The sequence below is a fragment of the Physeter macrocephalus genome, chromosome 7 (assembly GCF_002837175.3).
Source record: "Physeter macrocephalus isolate SW-GA chromosome 7, ASM283717v5, whole genome shotgun sequence".
NCBI lineage: Eukaryota > Metazoa > Chordata > Mammalia > Artiodactyla > Physeteridae > Physeter > Physeter macrocephalus.
The window spans coordinates 11,600,132-11,619,303 of record NC_041220.1 but is presented as its reverse complement, the minus strand read 5'-3'; the positions used below and the strand labels follow the sequence as shown (position 1 = coordinate 11,619,303).

At 34.5% G+C, this 19,172-nt stretch overlaps 1 protein-coding gene across 19 annotated transcripts in view; it reads right to left on the bottom strand.

Moving 5' to 3' along the window:
• Positions 1-19,172, bottom strand: part of CCSER1 (coiled-coil serine rich protein 1) — a 1,341,341-nt gene that overhangs the window by 764,234 nt on the left and 557,935 nt on the right. For all 19 annotated transcript variants that reach the window (XR_008617752.1, XM_055085805.1, XM_055085806.1 and 16 more), the window contains exon 7: positions 16,393-16,470. Coding sequence is in view for 18 of the 19 variants with exons in the window: in XM_055085805.1 (XP_054941780.1) it covers positions 16,393-16,470 (78 nt within the window). In the remaining variant the exon portion in view is untranslated. The remainder of the gene's footprint in view (positions 1-16,392; positions 16,471-19,172) is intronic.

Genomic DNA, 19,172 nt, shown 5'->3' with positions numbered 1-19,172 from the left:
ACCTATGGTCAACTAATCTCTGACAAAGGAGGCAAGGATATACAATGGAGAAAAGACAGTCTCTTCAATAAGTGGTGCTGGGAAAACTGGACAGCTACATGTAAAAGAATGAAATTAGAACACTCCCTAACACCATACACAAAAATAAACTCAAAATGGATTAAAGACCTAAATGTAAGGCCAGACGCTATAAAACTCGTAGAGGAAAACAAAGGAAGAACACTCTTTGACATAAATCACAGCAAGATCCTTTTTGACCCACCTCCTAGAGAAATGGAAATTGAAAAAAAATAAACAAATGAGACCTAATGAAACTTAAAAGCTTTTGCACAGCAAAGGAAACCATAAACAAGATGAAAAGACAACCCTCAGAATGGGAGAAAATATTTGCAAACAAAGTAACTGACAAAGGATTGATCTCCAAAATATACAAGCAGCTCACGCTGTTCAATATGGTGGGAATGTAAATTGATACAGCCACTATGGAGAACAGTATGGAGTTTCCTTAAAAAACTAAAAAGAACTACCATATGACCTAGCAATCCCACTACTGGGCATATACCCTGAGAAACCACAATTCAAAAAGAGTCATGTACCACAATGTTCATTGCAGCACTATTTACAATAGCCAGGACATGGAAGTTACCTAAGTTTCCATGGACAGATGAATGGATAAAGAAGATGTGGCACATATATACAATGGAATATTACTCAGCCATAAAAAGAAACGAAATTGAGTTATTTGTAGTGAGGTGGATGGACCTAGAGTCTGTCATACAGAGTGAAGTAAGTCAGAAAGAGAAAAACAAATACCGTATGCTACCACATATATATGGAATCTAAAAAAAAGCTTCTGAAGAGCCTAGGGGCAGGACAGGAATAAAAGCGCAGACATAGAGATTGGACTTAGGACATGGGGAGGGGGAAGGGTAAGCTGGGACAAAGTGAGAGAGTGGCATGGACATATATACACTATCAAATGTAAAACAGCTAGCTAGTGGGAAGCACCCGCATAGCACAGGGATATCAGCTTGGTGCTTTGTGACCACCAAGAAGGGTGGAATAGGGAGGGTGGGAGGCAGATGCAAGAGGGAGGGGATATGGGGTATATGTATATGTATAGCTGATTCACTTTGTTACACAGCAGCAACTAACACAACAATGTAAAGCAATTATACTCCAATAAAGATGTTTAAAAAAAATGCTGAAAACCCCATATCCTCATCCTTTTCCCCTTTATTGCTCTCAACCTGACAGCATAGATTACCCCTTCCAGGCAGGAATCTCTCCTGGCATTTTGTCCCTACATATCCAAGCCCAGTTTGATAACCTTCCAAGGAATTCTTTAAACTGTCAAATATCCTATAATAAAATCACTTCCATTTCAAGTAGCTAAAGCAAATTATATTCTTTGGATCTATGAAAACTGACCAATATTCCAGGTGGCTTTTATTCCAGGATTGCAAAGATGGCTTAAGTTTATTAGGTCTGTTAGTAAATGAAATACATAATCTTAGTAGAACTATGATCTCAATAAATGTCAAGCCTGAGGAATGGAGGGATGTTTATTATTTCTTTTTTCTTTCCTTTTCTTTTCTTTTCTTTCATTCCCTTTTCTTTTCTTTTCCTCTCTTCACTTCTCTTCTCTTCTTCTGTCTCTTCTTCTATCTCTGCCTCTTATTTGTGTGTTTATCCCCTTCAGTTATATAAAACCAATGATAAGTCAGAAAAATGATTAAAATAAAAACACTGTAGACTTTCTGTAGTATAGTAGTTCAAGCTACAGTCTTTAGAATTTTAGAAACCTGAGTTGGAATTCCAGCTGAGTCATTTACCAGCACTGTGACCTCTAGTCAGGGTCTTAACTGCTCTAAGCTTCAATTTCCTTATCTGTAAAATGAGACAATAATCGTGTGTATTGAGGATTAATACTCAAAAGAAGTAGATAGCTTTCAGGATTTCCAATTTAGAGAAACTTGAAATGTATATAGCATTTGGCCACAGAATAATCTTAGGAAAGGTAATATTTATAAATCCAAACAACTGTTGGCAGGAATGCAGTTATCTCTTAGACAATGGTTATCACATAAATACCTACTAAAACAGAAGCCAGATTTTCAGACCACAAGATGAGATACTGACAAATAACAAGAGCAATTAAATACTGAATTCCCTAGCACCAAGTTAGTCTCATACAGATAATTTGTATCCAGGATTGGTCCAGCTATGTTTATAGAGTTGTAGGGAAATAAAGGGATAAGCTACAGAAAATTTGGTAGGCTACTTGTATAGCTTGATAGGCTTTGTTATATATATCAGCTTATCAATGGCTAATGTAATAAAATGAGTATTTCAATTTTAATATGATAAAACACTAGAAAAGAAACTAGGCCTTAAGTGAGCTTTTTTCACCATTCATTCATACAACAATTCATTCTTTCATCTACTATTAGTATATTATATACTAGTTCTATACTAGACACTGAAATAGGGAATATAAAGAATATAAAATATATCTGTATTTATGAAAATCTGCATCTATTGGGGAAGACTGTAAATATACTTATAATATAATTTTATAGTTCTACATTAGAAGTGAAATTAAAGTATTGTGGAGACTTTGGGGAAGAAGTTTCACAGAGGGGGTGGCATTTAATTGGACATTAAGTGAGGATTAGAAGTTTGCCAGACAGAAAACTGAAGATAAAGGAAATAGCTTTTATAATTCAGCACAGTGGATATTCCTTACTCTGTATTAATATAATAACCAATTAACAATTGACAGAAAAAGAAGAGTAATGTGCATTCTAATTATTTAAATAATCAGCTCAGCGATTATGAACAAAGATTCCTGTGTCAGGAATAAGACCCAGATCTTACATATGCGTCACTACTAACTGTGATAGGAAGCATAATGCCCCTTTTCTTCCTCCAATGATGTCCATGGCAAAGCAGAATTAAGACTGAAGATGAAATTAAGGTAGCTAATCACCTGACTTTAAAATAGGGAGATTTTCCTGGGTTATCTGGTGGACCTAGTGAAATCATAAAGGTCCTTAAATATCGTAGGGAGAAACAGAGAGTCAGAATCAGAGTGATGCATCATAAGAAAGGCTTAATAGGCCATTGTTTTAAAGATGGAAAGAGGCAAAGGAATGCAGGCAAACTCTTGTAGCTCAAAAAAGTAAGTAAATGGATTATCTCCCAGAGTCTCCAGAAAAAACTCAGCTCTGCCAACACTTTGATTCCAGTCTAGGGAGACCTAATTCTGACCTCTGACTTTCAGAACTATATGAAACTAAAATGAGAATTGTTTAAAGGCATCAAGTTTGTGGTAAATTGTTACAGGAACAAAATGAAACTAATACACTAACTACAACTTTTTAAGATATAACAATTAGGTAAATATAAATATATGGATATTTTAGTGTATATTTATGAAAGCCTAGACTACCTATAAACTCTATTATTTTAATATAGATATAGACAATCTTCATCCTATTTGATGAACAGATCTGCATCTGCATGTACAGATGAAGGCAATCAATAATAGTGGATAATGGGCTTCCCTGGTGGTGCAGTGGCTGAGAGTCCGCCTGCCGATGCAGGGGACACGGGTTCATGCCCCGGTCCGGGAAGATCCCACATGCCGCGGAGCGGCTGGGCCCGTGAGCCATGGCCGCTGGGCCTGCGCGTCCGGAGCCTGTGCTCCGCAACGGGAGAGGCCACAACAGTGAGAGGCCCGCGTACCGAAAAAAAAAAAAAAAAAAAAAAAAAAAAATAGTGGATAACATGAAAATCCTTCCTATGTCTTATCATTTGTCTTTTATTGATTTTCTAGGAATTGACAAATTTCGAATGAAGTTCAGAACCCATTCTGTGGAAATGGAGCTCAAGAAGAATTATACAATTTTCTTCATTTTGCATCTTAAAATTTGCTCAACTTGCGATGGTATGAATATGTGTGTCCCCCAACCTTTATAGGTTGAAATCTTAACATGCCGAGGTGATAATCTTAGGACGTAGGGCCTTTGGGAGGGGATTAAACCATGAGGTCAGAGCCCTCAGGAAAGGGGTGAGTGCCCTTATAAAGAAGGCCTCAGACAGCTCCCTTGCTACTTTTACCAAGTGAGGGCTGCAATGAAAAGGCAAAAAGAAGACGTCTGGGAAGTGGGCCCTCACCAGACACTGAATCTGCCGGTGCTTCGATCTTGGACTCCTAGCCTCCTGAAATGTGAGAAATAAATACATTTCTGTTGTTTATATGCTTTTCCCAGTTTATGATATTTTCTTAGATCAGCCTCAACAGACTAAGACACAACTCTTGCTTGCTTCCTGTACCTCTCACTGCTTGTAGAAGGTAGTCGAAGCTCTCTATGAAGCATGTGAAGTCCTTCACAACAAACGAATTCTTCCTTGCCACGTGGGCAACACGCAACTGAATATTTATAATTTCTAGACCTTCATGGCCTAGCTTGAGACCTTGGCGCTTACTTCTCCTTTGCCTCACGACACTTCCCTTTCCTCAAATGCATCTCTGAACTTTTGAAATACTTGACGTTTCTCCAGGCCATGCTGAACTACAACCAGCATTATGATATTCTGTAGTTTATACAGTCTGAAGAAAATATTTCTGCCCCAGTACCTTTACATAAGGTCTTACACATAGTAGGAACTCAATAAATGTTTGTTGATTGTTCTGAATGACTCACTACATTCAAGAAAATAACAGAAATAGTGAGAAATGATAGTAGTAGAACTATTATCACTACGTGAGTAAGGCCCACAGGAAAGAACAAGAAAGAGAAGGAGAGAAACAGCTAATGTTAACAAGAGGACAGACCCCTGTCGGTTTTATTCATGTAGGCATTATTACCAGAAATTATCACCCATCTCTCTTTAACATGGTGTAGCAGCTGGCACGGCTCCATTTTCCTACTTGGCTCTATTGCCAGTTTCTATTGTCTGGCAAAGACACTTAAGGGAGAAAAGTGAGCTTAATTCTTCTACCCTTAATTACGCTTTGACAATTCTGCTCAGCTTTTTAAAAACTTTCAGCTCAAATACTGCTGCCAAAGACTTTCTTGTTAAGCAGGGCCTAACTACTTTAAATGAATTTTTATTCTTTTTTTTTTATGGTCAAAATAAGCAACTTGGATGAACACATACATCATTAAGTCTAGTGACTAGTCTAAGATAGCACAGGTGTTTGGCATTACATAGAGAATGGAGGACAAGTCTGTTTTCTGACTTGATTATAATGAATCACATTTCTGTTTTCCATTGAGAGTTTTAACTCAGTGTATGAATTTCCTCAAGGCTTTTCAGTACCTTTGGGGAGAGGGTGAGTCAGGTGATAGGTCTGTTTCTCTGTACTAGGTCAACTTTGGTCACCAAGGAGACAGAAGGAAGGAAAAAGCTTGGAGACATGGAAAAAGAAGTTTGCCTGTGTGGAGTCTGTAAGGAATAAAGGTTGTTGAAACAGATTCCTATATATATTTATATATAAGAAGGGATTTTCTTTTCCCTTGGTGAGGAAGAACATAAATTGTTTCACAGATGTTATGTGGGAAAGAAGAAAAGAACTTGAATTTTTATTCTTAATAAGAAATACATGCAATAAGATTCTAATATAACAGGTTTAGCCAACATTATCAGTGCTTGTCACATCTCCTGAGATAAGAGTTTCTTATCAGATTTCCTAGAGTAAAAGAGATTACCTGAGAAAAAGGGCAAGTCCCAGTACGGACAGAAGCTGACTGCTGATAATATAATGCAAAAGCTTAAAAGAAAACAGAGAATTTCCTTAGCTGAAAATCTGATATCAATAATTACTCAGAATACTCAAATTACACCTATCTTCAAAATTATTGCTATTAGGCTGCTGATTAGAGGCTAATATCCATCTGGCAATTGTTTACCTTCTAATTTCTTGTGCTATGAATAAGTCACTATCCAAGAGGAAAAAAGTTAACTATTTGCAAAAGCACATTGCACCCTTCCTGATCTCTTTTGGAATTCATTTTAAAGTAAAACACAAGAAAAGATGCTCAACATCACTAATTATTAGAGAAATGCAAACCTCACACCGGTCAGAATGGCCATCATCAAAAAATCTACAAACAATAAATGCTGGAGAGGATGTGGAGAAACGGGAACCCTCTTGCACTGTTGGTGGGAATGTAAATTAGCATAGCCACTATGGAGAACAGTATAGCAATTCCTTAAAAAACTAAAAATAAAGCTACCATATGACCCAGCAATCCCACTCCTGGGCATACATCTGGAGAAAACCATAATTCAAAAAGATGCATGCACCCCGATGCTCATTGCAGCACTATTTACGACAGCGAGGACATGGAAGCAACCTAAATGCCCATCGACAGAGGAATGGATAAAGAAGATGTGGTACATATATACAATGGAATATTACTCAGCCATAAAAAAGGACAAAACTGTGCAATTTGCAGAGATGTGGATGGACCTAGAGACTGTCATACAGAGTGAAGTGAGTCAGAAAGAGAAAAACAAATACCGTAAAATATTGCCTATATGTGGAATCTAGAAACATGATACAGATGAACTTGTTTGCAATGCAGAAATAGAGTCACAGACGTAGAGAACAGATGTATGGTTACCAAGGGGGAAAGGGGAGGTGGGATGAATTGGGACATTGGGATTGACAAATATACACTATTGACACTATGTATAAAATAGATACCTAATGAGAACCTACTGTGTAGCACAGGGAACTCTACTCAATGCTCTGTGGTGACCTAAATGGGAAGGAAATCTAAAAAAGAGGGGATATGTGTATTCAGTATATGTATAACTGGTTCACTTTGTTGTACAGCAGAAACTAACACAATATCGTAAAGCAGCTATACTCTAAGAAAAAATAAAAATAAAAATAAAATAAAATAAGCGAATAACAACAAAAATAAATAAAGTGATGTTCATACACTCCCCTAAACTATTCAGAATATCTTTTACTGTAGACAAGGGTAAATAGAATTTTCTGATTATTCATAATGACTATCCAACTTTTAATTTGCGTCATCCATATGCCAATTTTGCCCAGCAGAGTTACTACAGGTATTAGAATCTCTGACAAATTATTTATGTGTGCTTTGAAAACTGCACTGAAAAAATGTTAAATCTGTGATACAAAAAAACCTCAGAACAGAATATTTGCTTATTTTACTCACTGTATTGCATCTGTCAGCATGGCCATTTAATACCCCCATATAGTAAAATTAAAACAAAGGATGTCCAATGTCTTAATAAAACACTTTAGGTCTAATATTCTTTAACCTTGTGTAGTTACCAAAGTAAATACAATCATTTCTAAATTATTTGATGTATGGCAGAATTAATTGTACTTAATTCCTTGCACATTTTATTTTACCGCTGATATGATTCAGCTTCCAAAATTCATTTGTTATTTAAGTAGATGATTCCAAGATAGAACAGATGGAAGGCATTGCCAGATAAACTAAACTCATACTGAGTCCACCTCTGACAGCTTCTCATATTCATGGTCCATCTCAAATGGGCATGTTAATAATGAATCACAGCCTTGGAATTTTACCTTGATTACTAATTTCTTATTTTAAAAAAAATGTGTCACAGTATACTTCACACTTATAGGTAAATCCTGAAGTAATGCAAGAGATTATATTTTAAAACAACAAAGAATAAGTGTATATGATCCAGAATGTATATGAAATGGTAATGTTAAGATAAAAAATAAACACTGGATGTACTGAACATGAGATCAACTGCTTAAATTATCATTAATAATGATATTATCTTAAATATAGTGTTAATCCCAAGCCAATTCCAATATCTGACGTCTTCATTAAATGTTAAAAGAAATCTTGTTAATATTGGTGTGCAGAGCAATGGCTGCCACATCCGCTATTATCTCACATCAAGGTTTTCTAGACACTAGGGACCAACAGGTATTGAGGAACAGAGCACATTGCTGACATCAACTGTTTCCAAATAAAACCATCCTGGCATCTGGTCGGCAGACAGAACATATATTTCAGTGACGCCAATCCACTCTTAAGTGGGTCCCCAAACCAAGGTTGAAGTCATAATGACTGTTTCTTAAAATTCATTTTCTTTCAAGAAACACACAGAAAGTTGTTTTTATTTCCCGAAATTTCAAAGCTTTTATTGGCTTTAGAATTTTGCTAGCAGTAATTCAATACCCTGTCTTTTATGTACAAATTAATCCAGACCTTTTCACATTGTGTACCTGAATTATTTCCTCCAAAGTTCTGTACCTGTATTCTAAATTCAAGCTTTTCCTAGAAAATCCTCACTTTTGCCAATTATGAAATACCATCCAAATCTATGTATCTTGTAGTTTTCTGGAGCTCTTTTTAACTCAATGATATAAACAGTGGATCCCTGAATTCGGTTTTCCAGGATCATCTCTAACAGATCCTGAGTAAATCTTGTCCACTAAATATGTCAAAGGGACTTTTTGACCACAGTAAGCAGAGAATGGCCCAATGCTCTGAAAGTATGCTAAAATAAAGCTTTTTACCACGCAAGTTTTCTCTCATTACCACATGGAGAACTCAAAAGAGTTAGGAGAAATCTAAGGCAGCAACCTATGCAAAGATGAAGAAATTCAATGAGATTTACATTTAAGGAAGAAAATGAATGTGTGACCTGTGGATGGGGTGGGAGGGTGTATGCCATTATTTTTAGCATGTATTAATGTTGACAAGTTCTATATCTTGGACATGCCTTACTGAAACCATTTGGACAGTGTGTGAGAAGGATTTGACAGCAATATAAAGCTAGCAAGTGACATGAAAGTATTTGCTTATTATTATTTCCATTAATTTTTTTTTTTTTTTTTTTTTTTTTTTTGTGGTACGCGGGCCTCTCACTGCCGTGGCCTCTCCCGTTGCGGAGCACAGGCTCCAGATGCGCAGGCTCAGCGGCCATGGCTCACGGGCCCAGCCGCTCCGCGGCATGTGGGATCTTCCCGGACCGGGGCACGAACCTGTGTCCCCTGCATCGGCAGGCGGATTCTCAACCACTGCGCCACCAGGGAAGCCCTTCCATTAATTTTTTTTTCCCCTTGAGGTCTGCTATGTCTGCGAGATACTGCATACCTTTTAAGAAAAATTAAAATTTGTTTTGGCTTTAATTTATGTAAAAGTCATTTTAATTTATTTAAAAATAATTTTACTTGATTTATCAGGATATACAATTATTATTTTTCTTTCCAGTGAATATTCATAATACATCAGTAATGCTGTCTGCAGAAGTTAAATATTAGATACAGTGTTTATTCAAAATTTATCTTGACAAAACCAGAAGGAAAAATGTTAACATAAAATAATACTATATAGACATAATATAGAAAGTACTGTTTGGTAGTTGTTATTTCAATTTTCCTCTCAGTGTTTATAATCAAGACTTTAGTAAAATATTTTTATAGCCATAATTCTTTGATATTCTCAACCACAAGGTTTTAAGGCCTATAAGTTAATTCAAATATGGTGACATTTAAATGAAGTTTCCAAATTTAATGGAAATTAAAATAGCATTGGAAAATATACTCAAATAAGTGCACTGATGAATATGTGTAAACATTTAAGGAAATCTCTCATTTCCTATTTCATTCCCTCAAATCCAAACCCCCTCACACATCACTGAGGATTTAATAGCACTGAAAACTGGACTAAGAAAGGAATATCACATATTTATATGGTAGATTAAAAATTGCTCCAAATCCTTGTCACTCCCCATCAAGAGGTGCGATTTATTTTTCCTTTCCTTGAGTCAAGGTTGGTCTTGTGTTCAGGAAAGAATTAACATAGCAGTCTTGAGTCTGTCTGTTATGGGCTGAATTCTGTCCCCTCAAAATTTGCAGGTTGGAGTTTCAACTCCCAGGACCTCAGAACGTAACCATAGTATTTGGATACAAGGTCTTTAAAGAGATGTTAAGATGAGGCCACGGCGGTGGTGGGATGGCGGGGTGAGGGCTCGAATCCCCTATGACTGGTGTCCTTATGAAAAGAGGAAGAGACCCCAGGGGTGTGCATGCACAGAGAAGACTCTGTTAATCGCACATCATGATGCCTACTTACCTGCAACATCAGAAAGATAGTAAAAGAGGTAAGAATAGGAAAATATAGAGAACCTTAGAATCAGGGATAATCTTTGATATTGCTCTTTTCTGATATCCCACATACAATCTATTAACAAATCCTGATGACTCACACGCAAAATGTATCTAAAATCCCACCAGTGCGTATCAGCCTGTCAACATTTACCGCGCCATCTCTTACCTATAGGAACTTTGCCTTCCTTATTCTACCATGTCCTTTTGCTGCCTACATCTACACGGAAATCAGAGTAACAGTTTTGAAATAAAGTCTGATTATGTCACTCTTTTTTCCCAAAGCACTCCAGTGGTTTCCCATCTCATGCAATGTAAGATTCCAAGCCTTTACCACGGCCTACAAGGCCCTTCATGATCTGGTTTCTCTCTGACTTGATCTTTTATTTCCTGCACACTAGTTCACTCTGCTCCAGCCACCATGTCGCTCTTGCCGATCCTAAAAAGGTCAAATGTTCCCCTGCCTCATGGCTTTTGCACTTGTCCTCAAGCCTCTTCCCATAGAGAGATGAGTGGCTTTCTCTTGTTTTTCATTTTAGTCTCTGCTAAACTATCTCCTAATCAGAGTAACCTTCTTTGACCATCCTTTTTGAAACAGCAACATACTTTAAAGTCACTTCCTATCTTCCAAATCCTGCTTTATTTTTCATTATAGCATTTATCATCCCTACCTGACATGTTATATATTCACTCTTTTGCTGTGTATCACTCCTCACTAGAACCCAAATACCATGAAAGCAGGAATTCAGTCTGTGTTGTTTACATTGAAGCACCAGCGTCTAGAACAGTATCAAGCACATGGTAGGTATTTTATAAATTGATTCATCAACAGATGAATGAATGAATAGATGGCCTAGTCAAAAACTAACCAAAAATGCAGAATATACCGTTTTGGGCTCTTTCTGGGACAACCAAAAAGTGAATTCCAATAATAAAAAGAGACCATTAAATTCAGTAAATGAAAAACAACAATAAACACACAAAAAAAATCTCAACCAATGCAGGATATGCAACAGATGATGTTATGAGGTCACACCACTATCTGACTCCACTCCCTCAGAGTCTCCAAATGTGTTCTTTTCCACTATGGTGTTTTTAGACCAATTAAACTGACACTACTTAGTATATTGATGTTATATAAAGAGTAAAATATCAATAGTGCTTTGTTCACAGTGAGGTTTTTCCCAGAATCTAATGTGATTAAATAATGTTCCTTCAGTGGAGATTGTATTTAGAAAGTTACCACGTTAATGCACAGGGGGAGGTTTGGGGAATTAAAGAAAAATATACTGTGGTGTGTTCCTGATAAAAAGATACCATACATCCTATGGTTACACAAACTATTATGTATTCCTTTTTTCCAAGTAATGTTTTATGTATATTTACCAGTTTCCCCTTAAGACAAATTCATTATATTAACTTCTTCTCCCTCATAATTGATAAACATTTCCATTAATTATTTTTCATGAGAGGAAACTGATATATGAGCTCATCTGAATACTCGAGGGTATAAAATAAATAGCATGCCTTCTAGGAATGAATATTAAACATTACTCTTCATCAAAGTAAAGACTTTGTATTTCTACTCTCACATTTAGAAATGAAGTACAAGGAGTTGAGTGGAAATATTTCTGTTTCATGTTATTTCTAATATATAGGACTTTCTTGCTTTAAACTAACGGATATCTCTGTAAAAAAGGATCGGTTAAAACATATACTGTTTACTATGTGCTACTCTAAGCACTTTCTATTTAATAACTTGTTTAACCTTATAAGAATACAATGAAGAAGCAGTTGTTATTGTTCCCATTTTACAGATGGAGAAGTTGAGACACAAAGTAACTGGCTCACAGTTGTAAAAATAGAAAGTGGCAGAATTGGCATTTGATCCTAGGAAGTCTCTTAACGAGCCTACACTGCCTCTAATGTTCCCAGCTCTCTTTTCTGCTTTCTTAAAAAAAATATTGTTCTTAAAATAGAAATAAGTGGTCATTATAGAAACTATAGGAAAAAAAATTAAGTATAGTCCATCTAAATAGTTGATTGTTGATAACTGTATATTTTCTGGGTTTTTTTTTCTACCCAATATTTATTTTATATAATTGAGAGCAAACTATGTGTGTTACTACATGTTACTAAGTCCTGAGTTTAGGCTCTATGGTCAAGGGGATCATAACATCCCCGCATTGGCTAGCAGGATAAAATTTTTGAGACCTTCATGTATTTCTCTATTTCTTCCTCTGTGTCCCTTGCTTAAATAAGGGGGCTGAAGAAAAGGAGTCAGAGAACCTTGGAATTCCATAGGAGAGGAGACCCAGGAAAGAGCCCAGCACCACTCTGTGTGCTGGGAAGATGGCTGGACGTCAGGGAGGGTGGCTCCACTGTGCATTCTAGGCACTGGATACCCAAGCACCTGACACATGCCAGGAACCCACTAACATAGAGAAGCAGCCGTCAATGGGGCCATGAAGGCAATGGGTGACTTTTATTTTCAGACTTTGACTGAAGATTGGTGAATGGAGGATAGTCTTGGTGCACTTTTGAAACAATGCCTAAAGAAAAGGCAAAATGAATTTGTTTCTCTCCTGTTGGCTTTATCACAGGATAAGGATAAAGAATAAGGCAGGATAATACCTGTGTCTAACTTACGTAATCAAAAAAGATGCTTTCTGGAGGAAAAGGGATTAAGATCTAGCCATCAGGCTTCATTGAAGAACAAATAAATTTAAAAATATATAATGAATGTGGTTGGCAAAAAGAACATGGCCCATAATCAAGTGTACTATTAACGGAGGGCTCAGGAACAAATGCCAGCCTTAGCTTTAAGAATGTTAGTTCCAGGAATGGTCTACTCCCTTTTTCCTTACATCAAAGTCTCACTTAGATCAATCAACTTGCACTATTATGATTCTGTTATGGCTGTTTGAGAAAATATTGTTTCCACCCATGTGAAATTAGTTATCCCTTGGCCTTTCCATAATAATGTAGTGGCATATGTGTCAGACCACATATGTAAATATTTTACGGAATGCTGAAAACTCTATTAAAAAAATTGAAGTTATGCATTTGCCCTTTGTTTCCAAATATATGTCCATAACAATAGTCTGCACAATTATAAAATCCTGGACTCCTAGAAACTTCTCAGCACCAAGAGTCTGACTGGGAAATCTGTGAGTTTACCTGTGGCATAGGTGGAGGATTGTGAATTATACATCTTCTTATACGAAGGGGTTCACTCAAATGCTTTCACTGCCAGGTGTGAATAGGGAATGGTGACTGTGGTGAACTGGTATCCATGTACCCTGTCCAGATGGAGAAACCCTACTTATCTCTGATCAGTCAGTTCTATCTGAAAGAAAGGCAGTTTCCCAGATCTTGCAATTTATTAAGAGAAGACTAGATGGATTTTTCTGAGAACTGTCTTCATTTTTGAAAGACTAAACCAAACAAAACACTATGGCAAAGGGTTTTAAATGGTAAGGGCAAGAAATTTAGCACGAGGTGAACTGTTCTGTAAGGGAATAGAGTCGTGAGTAAGTATAAAGGGCTGGGCTATTTTTAAGAGCAGATCTGGTTTTGTTTAAAAATTAAATTAAAGTATGTACTCCAGTACTAGTAGTGCCAAAAAAATACAGTCTTATTAAGGAAAAGAAGCATCTGGCCCCAAACAAAATTTAATTGTCATCTTTGATTCTTGTATCTCCAAAGCTTAACATACCTCTCTTGACTCCTTGGGTAGGTCTCCAGGATACTACCAGTTTTCTACTACCTTAAATTTAATAGATCCCACTGTGGTACATTCCTGTTGATAGCCAATTTCTCATCTAACATTCAAGTCAACAATATAGGTAGAGATATTAGTGGGAAGGTAATTATTAGGGATTTAAAAAATATATTACATACCATTTGTCATTATGTCAAATGGTATGGTTAAAATAAATTTAATGTGAATGTCATTCTGAAGATAATATTTAAAGGAAAGCATTTACTTGGATAAACACTTGAGCCAAAACAGGATAGCTTCCTCCAACTGTTATATGAGTGCTTCCAAAATAGACCAAGAAAAGGGATGGAATACTTTCTTTTATTAACCTAATTATTTCCCAGAAGAAAAGGTATAATTAAGTCTCTCAACCAGCCACCAAAGCTTATCTTTCAAAAGCGTTCCTTGTCTAATATTAGGGCAGATGGTTATGGAGCTGGGTGCTGAAATCACTGTCTTAGAAAATACAACTAAAGTATCAAAGGTGATTAATCTTATTTTATTCTTGGGGAGTAAAAATTAATAATAATCAATTGTTTTTCTAGTTAACCATGTTGGTCAAATATCAAAAATTTAAATAAAGTTTCTGACATAAATGAATTACAATTGCAAGATTTTTCAGGGTATCGTTATCAGAAAACTTCAATGTCTTCCATGTTTTTTTTGTTTTCAACAAATTTTTTTGCAATTAAAATGTACTATCCTGCTAAGGTACATCTCAAAATAGTTTCTGTATATTTTGTGTTTATATAAGGATAAATAAGAATTCTATTAATCATTTATATGACAACAATTTATAAACTAAAAATAAAAGAAGCAAATGCAGGAGTTGTATAATTTGAAACTTTAATTTTAGATACTTTTAAATACTAGTGGATGTTTCTATATCTGATAAAATTGTTTTGAAAAGATATAAATAATATTCCTATCACAGAAGAAGTAAATTAAGAGGTACTATAACTATATTGGTTAGCAAAAGCCAATATTATATATTATAAGCACTTGGAAGTTTTAACTGCATATTTACACATTAACACGGGAAAAATATTGATCTCTTAGAACCAGTCAGAGAAACTAACTAAAATAATTATATTTATATTAGCTTTATGTCAGCAGATTTCAGAATATATCTGACGTTTCCTTTTACCTCTGTTAAAAAATACATTAATTTTCAAGGAGGGTAGTCATTATCAATATATTAAAAAGGAAAATGGTTTCTAGTGATGCTGTGAGAATTCAATTAAAAACTTTTTAAAAATATGATTTTTCTTTAAACTTTGTCCCATCTACCATAAGATGGAATATTAGGGAATACTAAACTTTGAAACATTAGTATTATTTTCTCCTTTTGTTATAGAACAATAAAATATTTCTCAATAAATGATATAATCAGAATTCTATTTAGTATTTACCAATTCTCTGACATAAAATGAGCCTTTAACAGTTATTATTGTTTATCATTAAGCCACAAAGCACCTATAATTAGAAAACTAAAGACCCACGATGGAATTTATAACCTTCTATTATTTTCATTTTAACAACAGAGCGAATATTGAGTATACGGAAATCCATGTCAGTCACTGTACTAGATGTAAGCAATATGAAATTGAATAAGATTTTGTCTTCATATGAAAAACAATGACAAAGTTATGATAAAATACAAATCATCATAACCCCCCAAAATATGTTTACCTGTCTTTAAACTAAACTGAAACCATTGCACATTAAGTGTATCACCCCAGCTTTCCAAGTTTTTTATTTTTCTTTCCCATGATCTTAAGGAGTCCCTTTATTTACAATAATCCTAAAGAAATCCAAAAATCTCTGGTACACATATAAAATAGCTGATTTACAAGCTTTGGCTTAAAGAGAAACATCTAATCTTAAATAGCAAAACAAGATGACTTCATATTTGTAATGTATACAGACTCCCAAACTGAAGAATTCTGCTAATCATACTTACAGTATTTACTTAAATATTTAAAAAATGCAGTGTTTGGAGGAATAATTCCATATGTTAATTTTTTATTTTTACCATTAGTTTGTAAAGAATACACAATTAATTATAGAGTCATCAATGAAAATTCAACAGCTAATGAAAGTTTACTCAATGAGTGCTGAATAATTCATTCCAAACTTATTGCTTAAATTAATATAAATAAAAGATTTGAAACCTATAATTCATGTGACATCAAACTATTACAATGAAATTACTGTCTCTTACATGCAAGGCAAACAATGTGTTATATAAAGTATCCATTTCTATTCAAACTCTACCTTTATTTAGCAAGTAGAATGACAACAGACAAAACAACAACAAAATGTTAAAAACTGAAACAAGATCCTTATGAACTAAAGCAGTTAACCTCACCATCATGCCTGAACTACCTATTTTACTATAGTAAAATAAATATTTTTTAAAGATCCTAAAAGTATTGTAAACAATTATTTAAAATGTTTTCAATTTATTTTTTACCTTGAAAGGCGATGGCTCTTCAGTCAGAGGACTAACGGGAAGTGAAGTGGTGCTACTTGCTGGGCTCATATCTGTACTCTACAAGAAAAACAAAATTGAATTAAAGAGATGTTTTTTTGTAGTCATTTTTTATTATTCCTAATTTAGAATCTAACTCTTCTTGTTAAAATAAAAAAGAAATATAAAGTGAAAGTGGATGTAGAAAAATTCAAATTATTATTGTATAATGAATCATTCCTTATTTAGAAATAATTAAGAAATTAATCAAATAATCACTTCTCAATTTGCATTTCAAGTGTATTTTATTAAATATAATAACCATCTTTTATGTTAGGATGGTATCTAGTATTATATTTGCTTAACATATTTTTACCATTTTTTGATAATTAAACTATACCTATAATGGTTCACTGCGGTGCTATTTCAATGCCTTCCAGGCTGGTTTTCAAATCTGTTTTAATCATATTTTCCTTTTATGGAGATTTGAGTCATTGTACCCAGTTTTTAATTCATCATGAAAAGCATATCTGCCATTAATTTACAATTGCAAAAGGAAGAAATATTAAATTCTAAAAATTCCCATATTCATAGCTCTTGACAAACTTTCTTATTATATTCAACTAAATAAAAATTTAAGGACAAAAGATTTACACAAATATAAGAGAATTATCAGAATGTTGCTAATGCTGTTCTTCTAGTCCTTTAAAAATGTAATCAATTAAAACTTAAGTGGGAGATTAGCCTATATAAAGAGATGCATGTTAGAAGCTTGTCATTATTTTTTTCTAAAAGCAAGAAAAAGATATTGATAATAGGCAGCAACAGAAGTTATTTTACTATGCTCTCAACTCGTTCTCTCAGAGGAATTCTTCCATTTAAGTAGATAAGCAAACAAAACATTGAAAAAAAATGCACACCTACATTTTTTCAGTTCCATTTCCAAATGTACATGGACACAAATACAGAGAAACTTTCAGTAAAGATTAAAGCAAAAACATGAATTAACCTTGATTGAGATAAGGGAACAAGTAGACAAGTTTGGCTGACAAATTCCAACAAAAGAATACATTCAAAGAATACATGCTGCAGTTGCTACAAATTCTTAGTGTCTCTTTCTACTCAGATTATTTTCAATTCACTTGATTCAGGTGTACAGTAACCTGGACACATTTTAAATATCCATTAAAGTAGGATTACTTCTGACTGTCTATTCCAGAAACAATGGATATGAACTATAAACATAGGACCCAAGTTACTCAGTATAGTATTTTATACAACATGTACCTTCTTTAGAAATTGACATAAGCTTGAACATTGAGTTAAAATGTCTAAAGGAGGAAATGTTATACTCATTTCTTATGTTAAAATCCTGCAGTAAATTGATAAAAACTGAACAATAATCTACTAAAGGAAACAAGAAAATACAGGCACCGGATAACTGAGGTGAGTTACTTACTGGCTAATTTCTAAATATATTCAGAGCTTCTTGGCCATTTATTAGATCGAAATCAGGAAATATTCTGAACTTCTGCCTTTCACTATCTGATTACATGATGTAATGGGGAAACAAAGAGGTTTTCTTCGGAATCAATTTACTGCAGGATTTTAACATAAGAAATGAGTATAACATTTTTGGAGAAATAGAAAAACAAGACTCTTGAGCTGTTCCTCTCTCATCATTAGCTTTTTCATGAGAAATTAAGCAAGTGATAGAGCACAGTTCATATGTAGTTGAATTATCTGATATGTTCCTAAAGTACTGATATTCTGCATAGCATATTAAAGCATTATGTCCTTAAAAATCATATTCAGGAGACAGAGATGACATTCAGTTACAAAAATTTGAAAGCCTGGATCAGATGAAGGTTTTTTTAACTTCCATAAGAAGATGAGCTCAAAATAAAGCTTCATGGTTAACTCCTTTAAGGGTTAAGGTCTCCCACAACTTCCCAGAAATAAATGTGTCGTTCTAAGCACTATGGAAAGCAGAGTCTAAAATTTGCATCATGTAACCTTGATTATTTGAATATCATTCTTAGAGAAAACTTTGTTCTCACTTTAACTTTCAAATCTATCTTACAGTGTGACATTTTAATTCTATTGCTCTTAGGAAATCTTGAGAAAAGTGTTTTAAAAAAGGAAATCAATCTTATATGACAACATCTGATAAACTGCATTTAATTATCAAGTTGAGAAATACATAGCAAAAAATAGGATAAAAAATCTTCAGTTTCAGCTTGTTTTTACCCCATTTGTGTTTCAGTGATCTGTAATTTAGATGTCATTCCAATTTATTCACGCTTTAGATAAAATACTATAGTAAATCCTTCAGATATGTCCTATTCATACTTCATATTTTAAATCATTTACCCTTTCATTCAATGACAGCAATACCAATGCAAGTGTATATCTAAATACAAATTAACAAAGTACTCTCAAGTTACACTTGGAAGTTTTTAAAAGCTAACAGTGTGTGTTCTTTCATAATTTTCTTCATAAATTTTTTTTTAGAATTATGGCTTCATTTGCTTTTAATATGTTTTAGAGACTTTGGAAATGGTCCATTCACAACAATGTGAAAGCAAATCCCATGGGAATATGGAAAAGCTATCCTGCAAAAGAAGCAAATCATCCCAACAGAAGGAATCTCCTTAATGCTCAGATGACACATTTGGGTTTTCTGACCCTTTGGAGACCGTACTAGACATTCTTGACAGGTTATAAAAAAAAAATGATCCTAATTCTTATTGTCTGAGTGTCCTAAAACTTGGTTTTCTGGT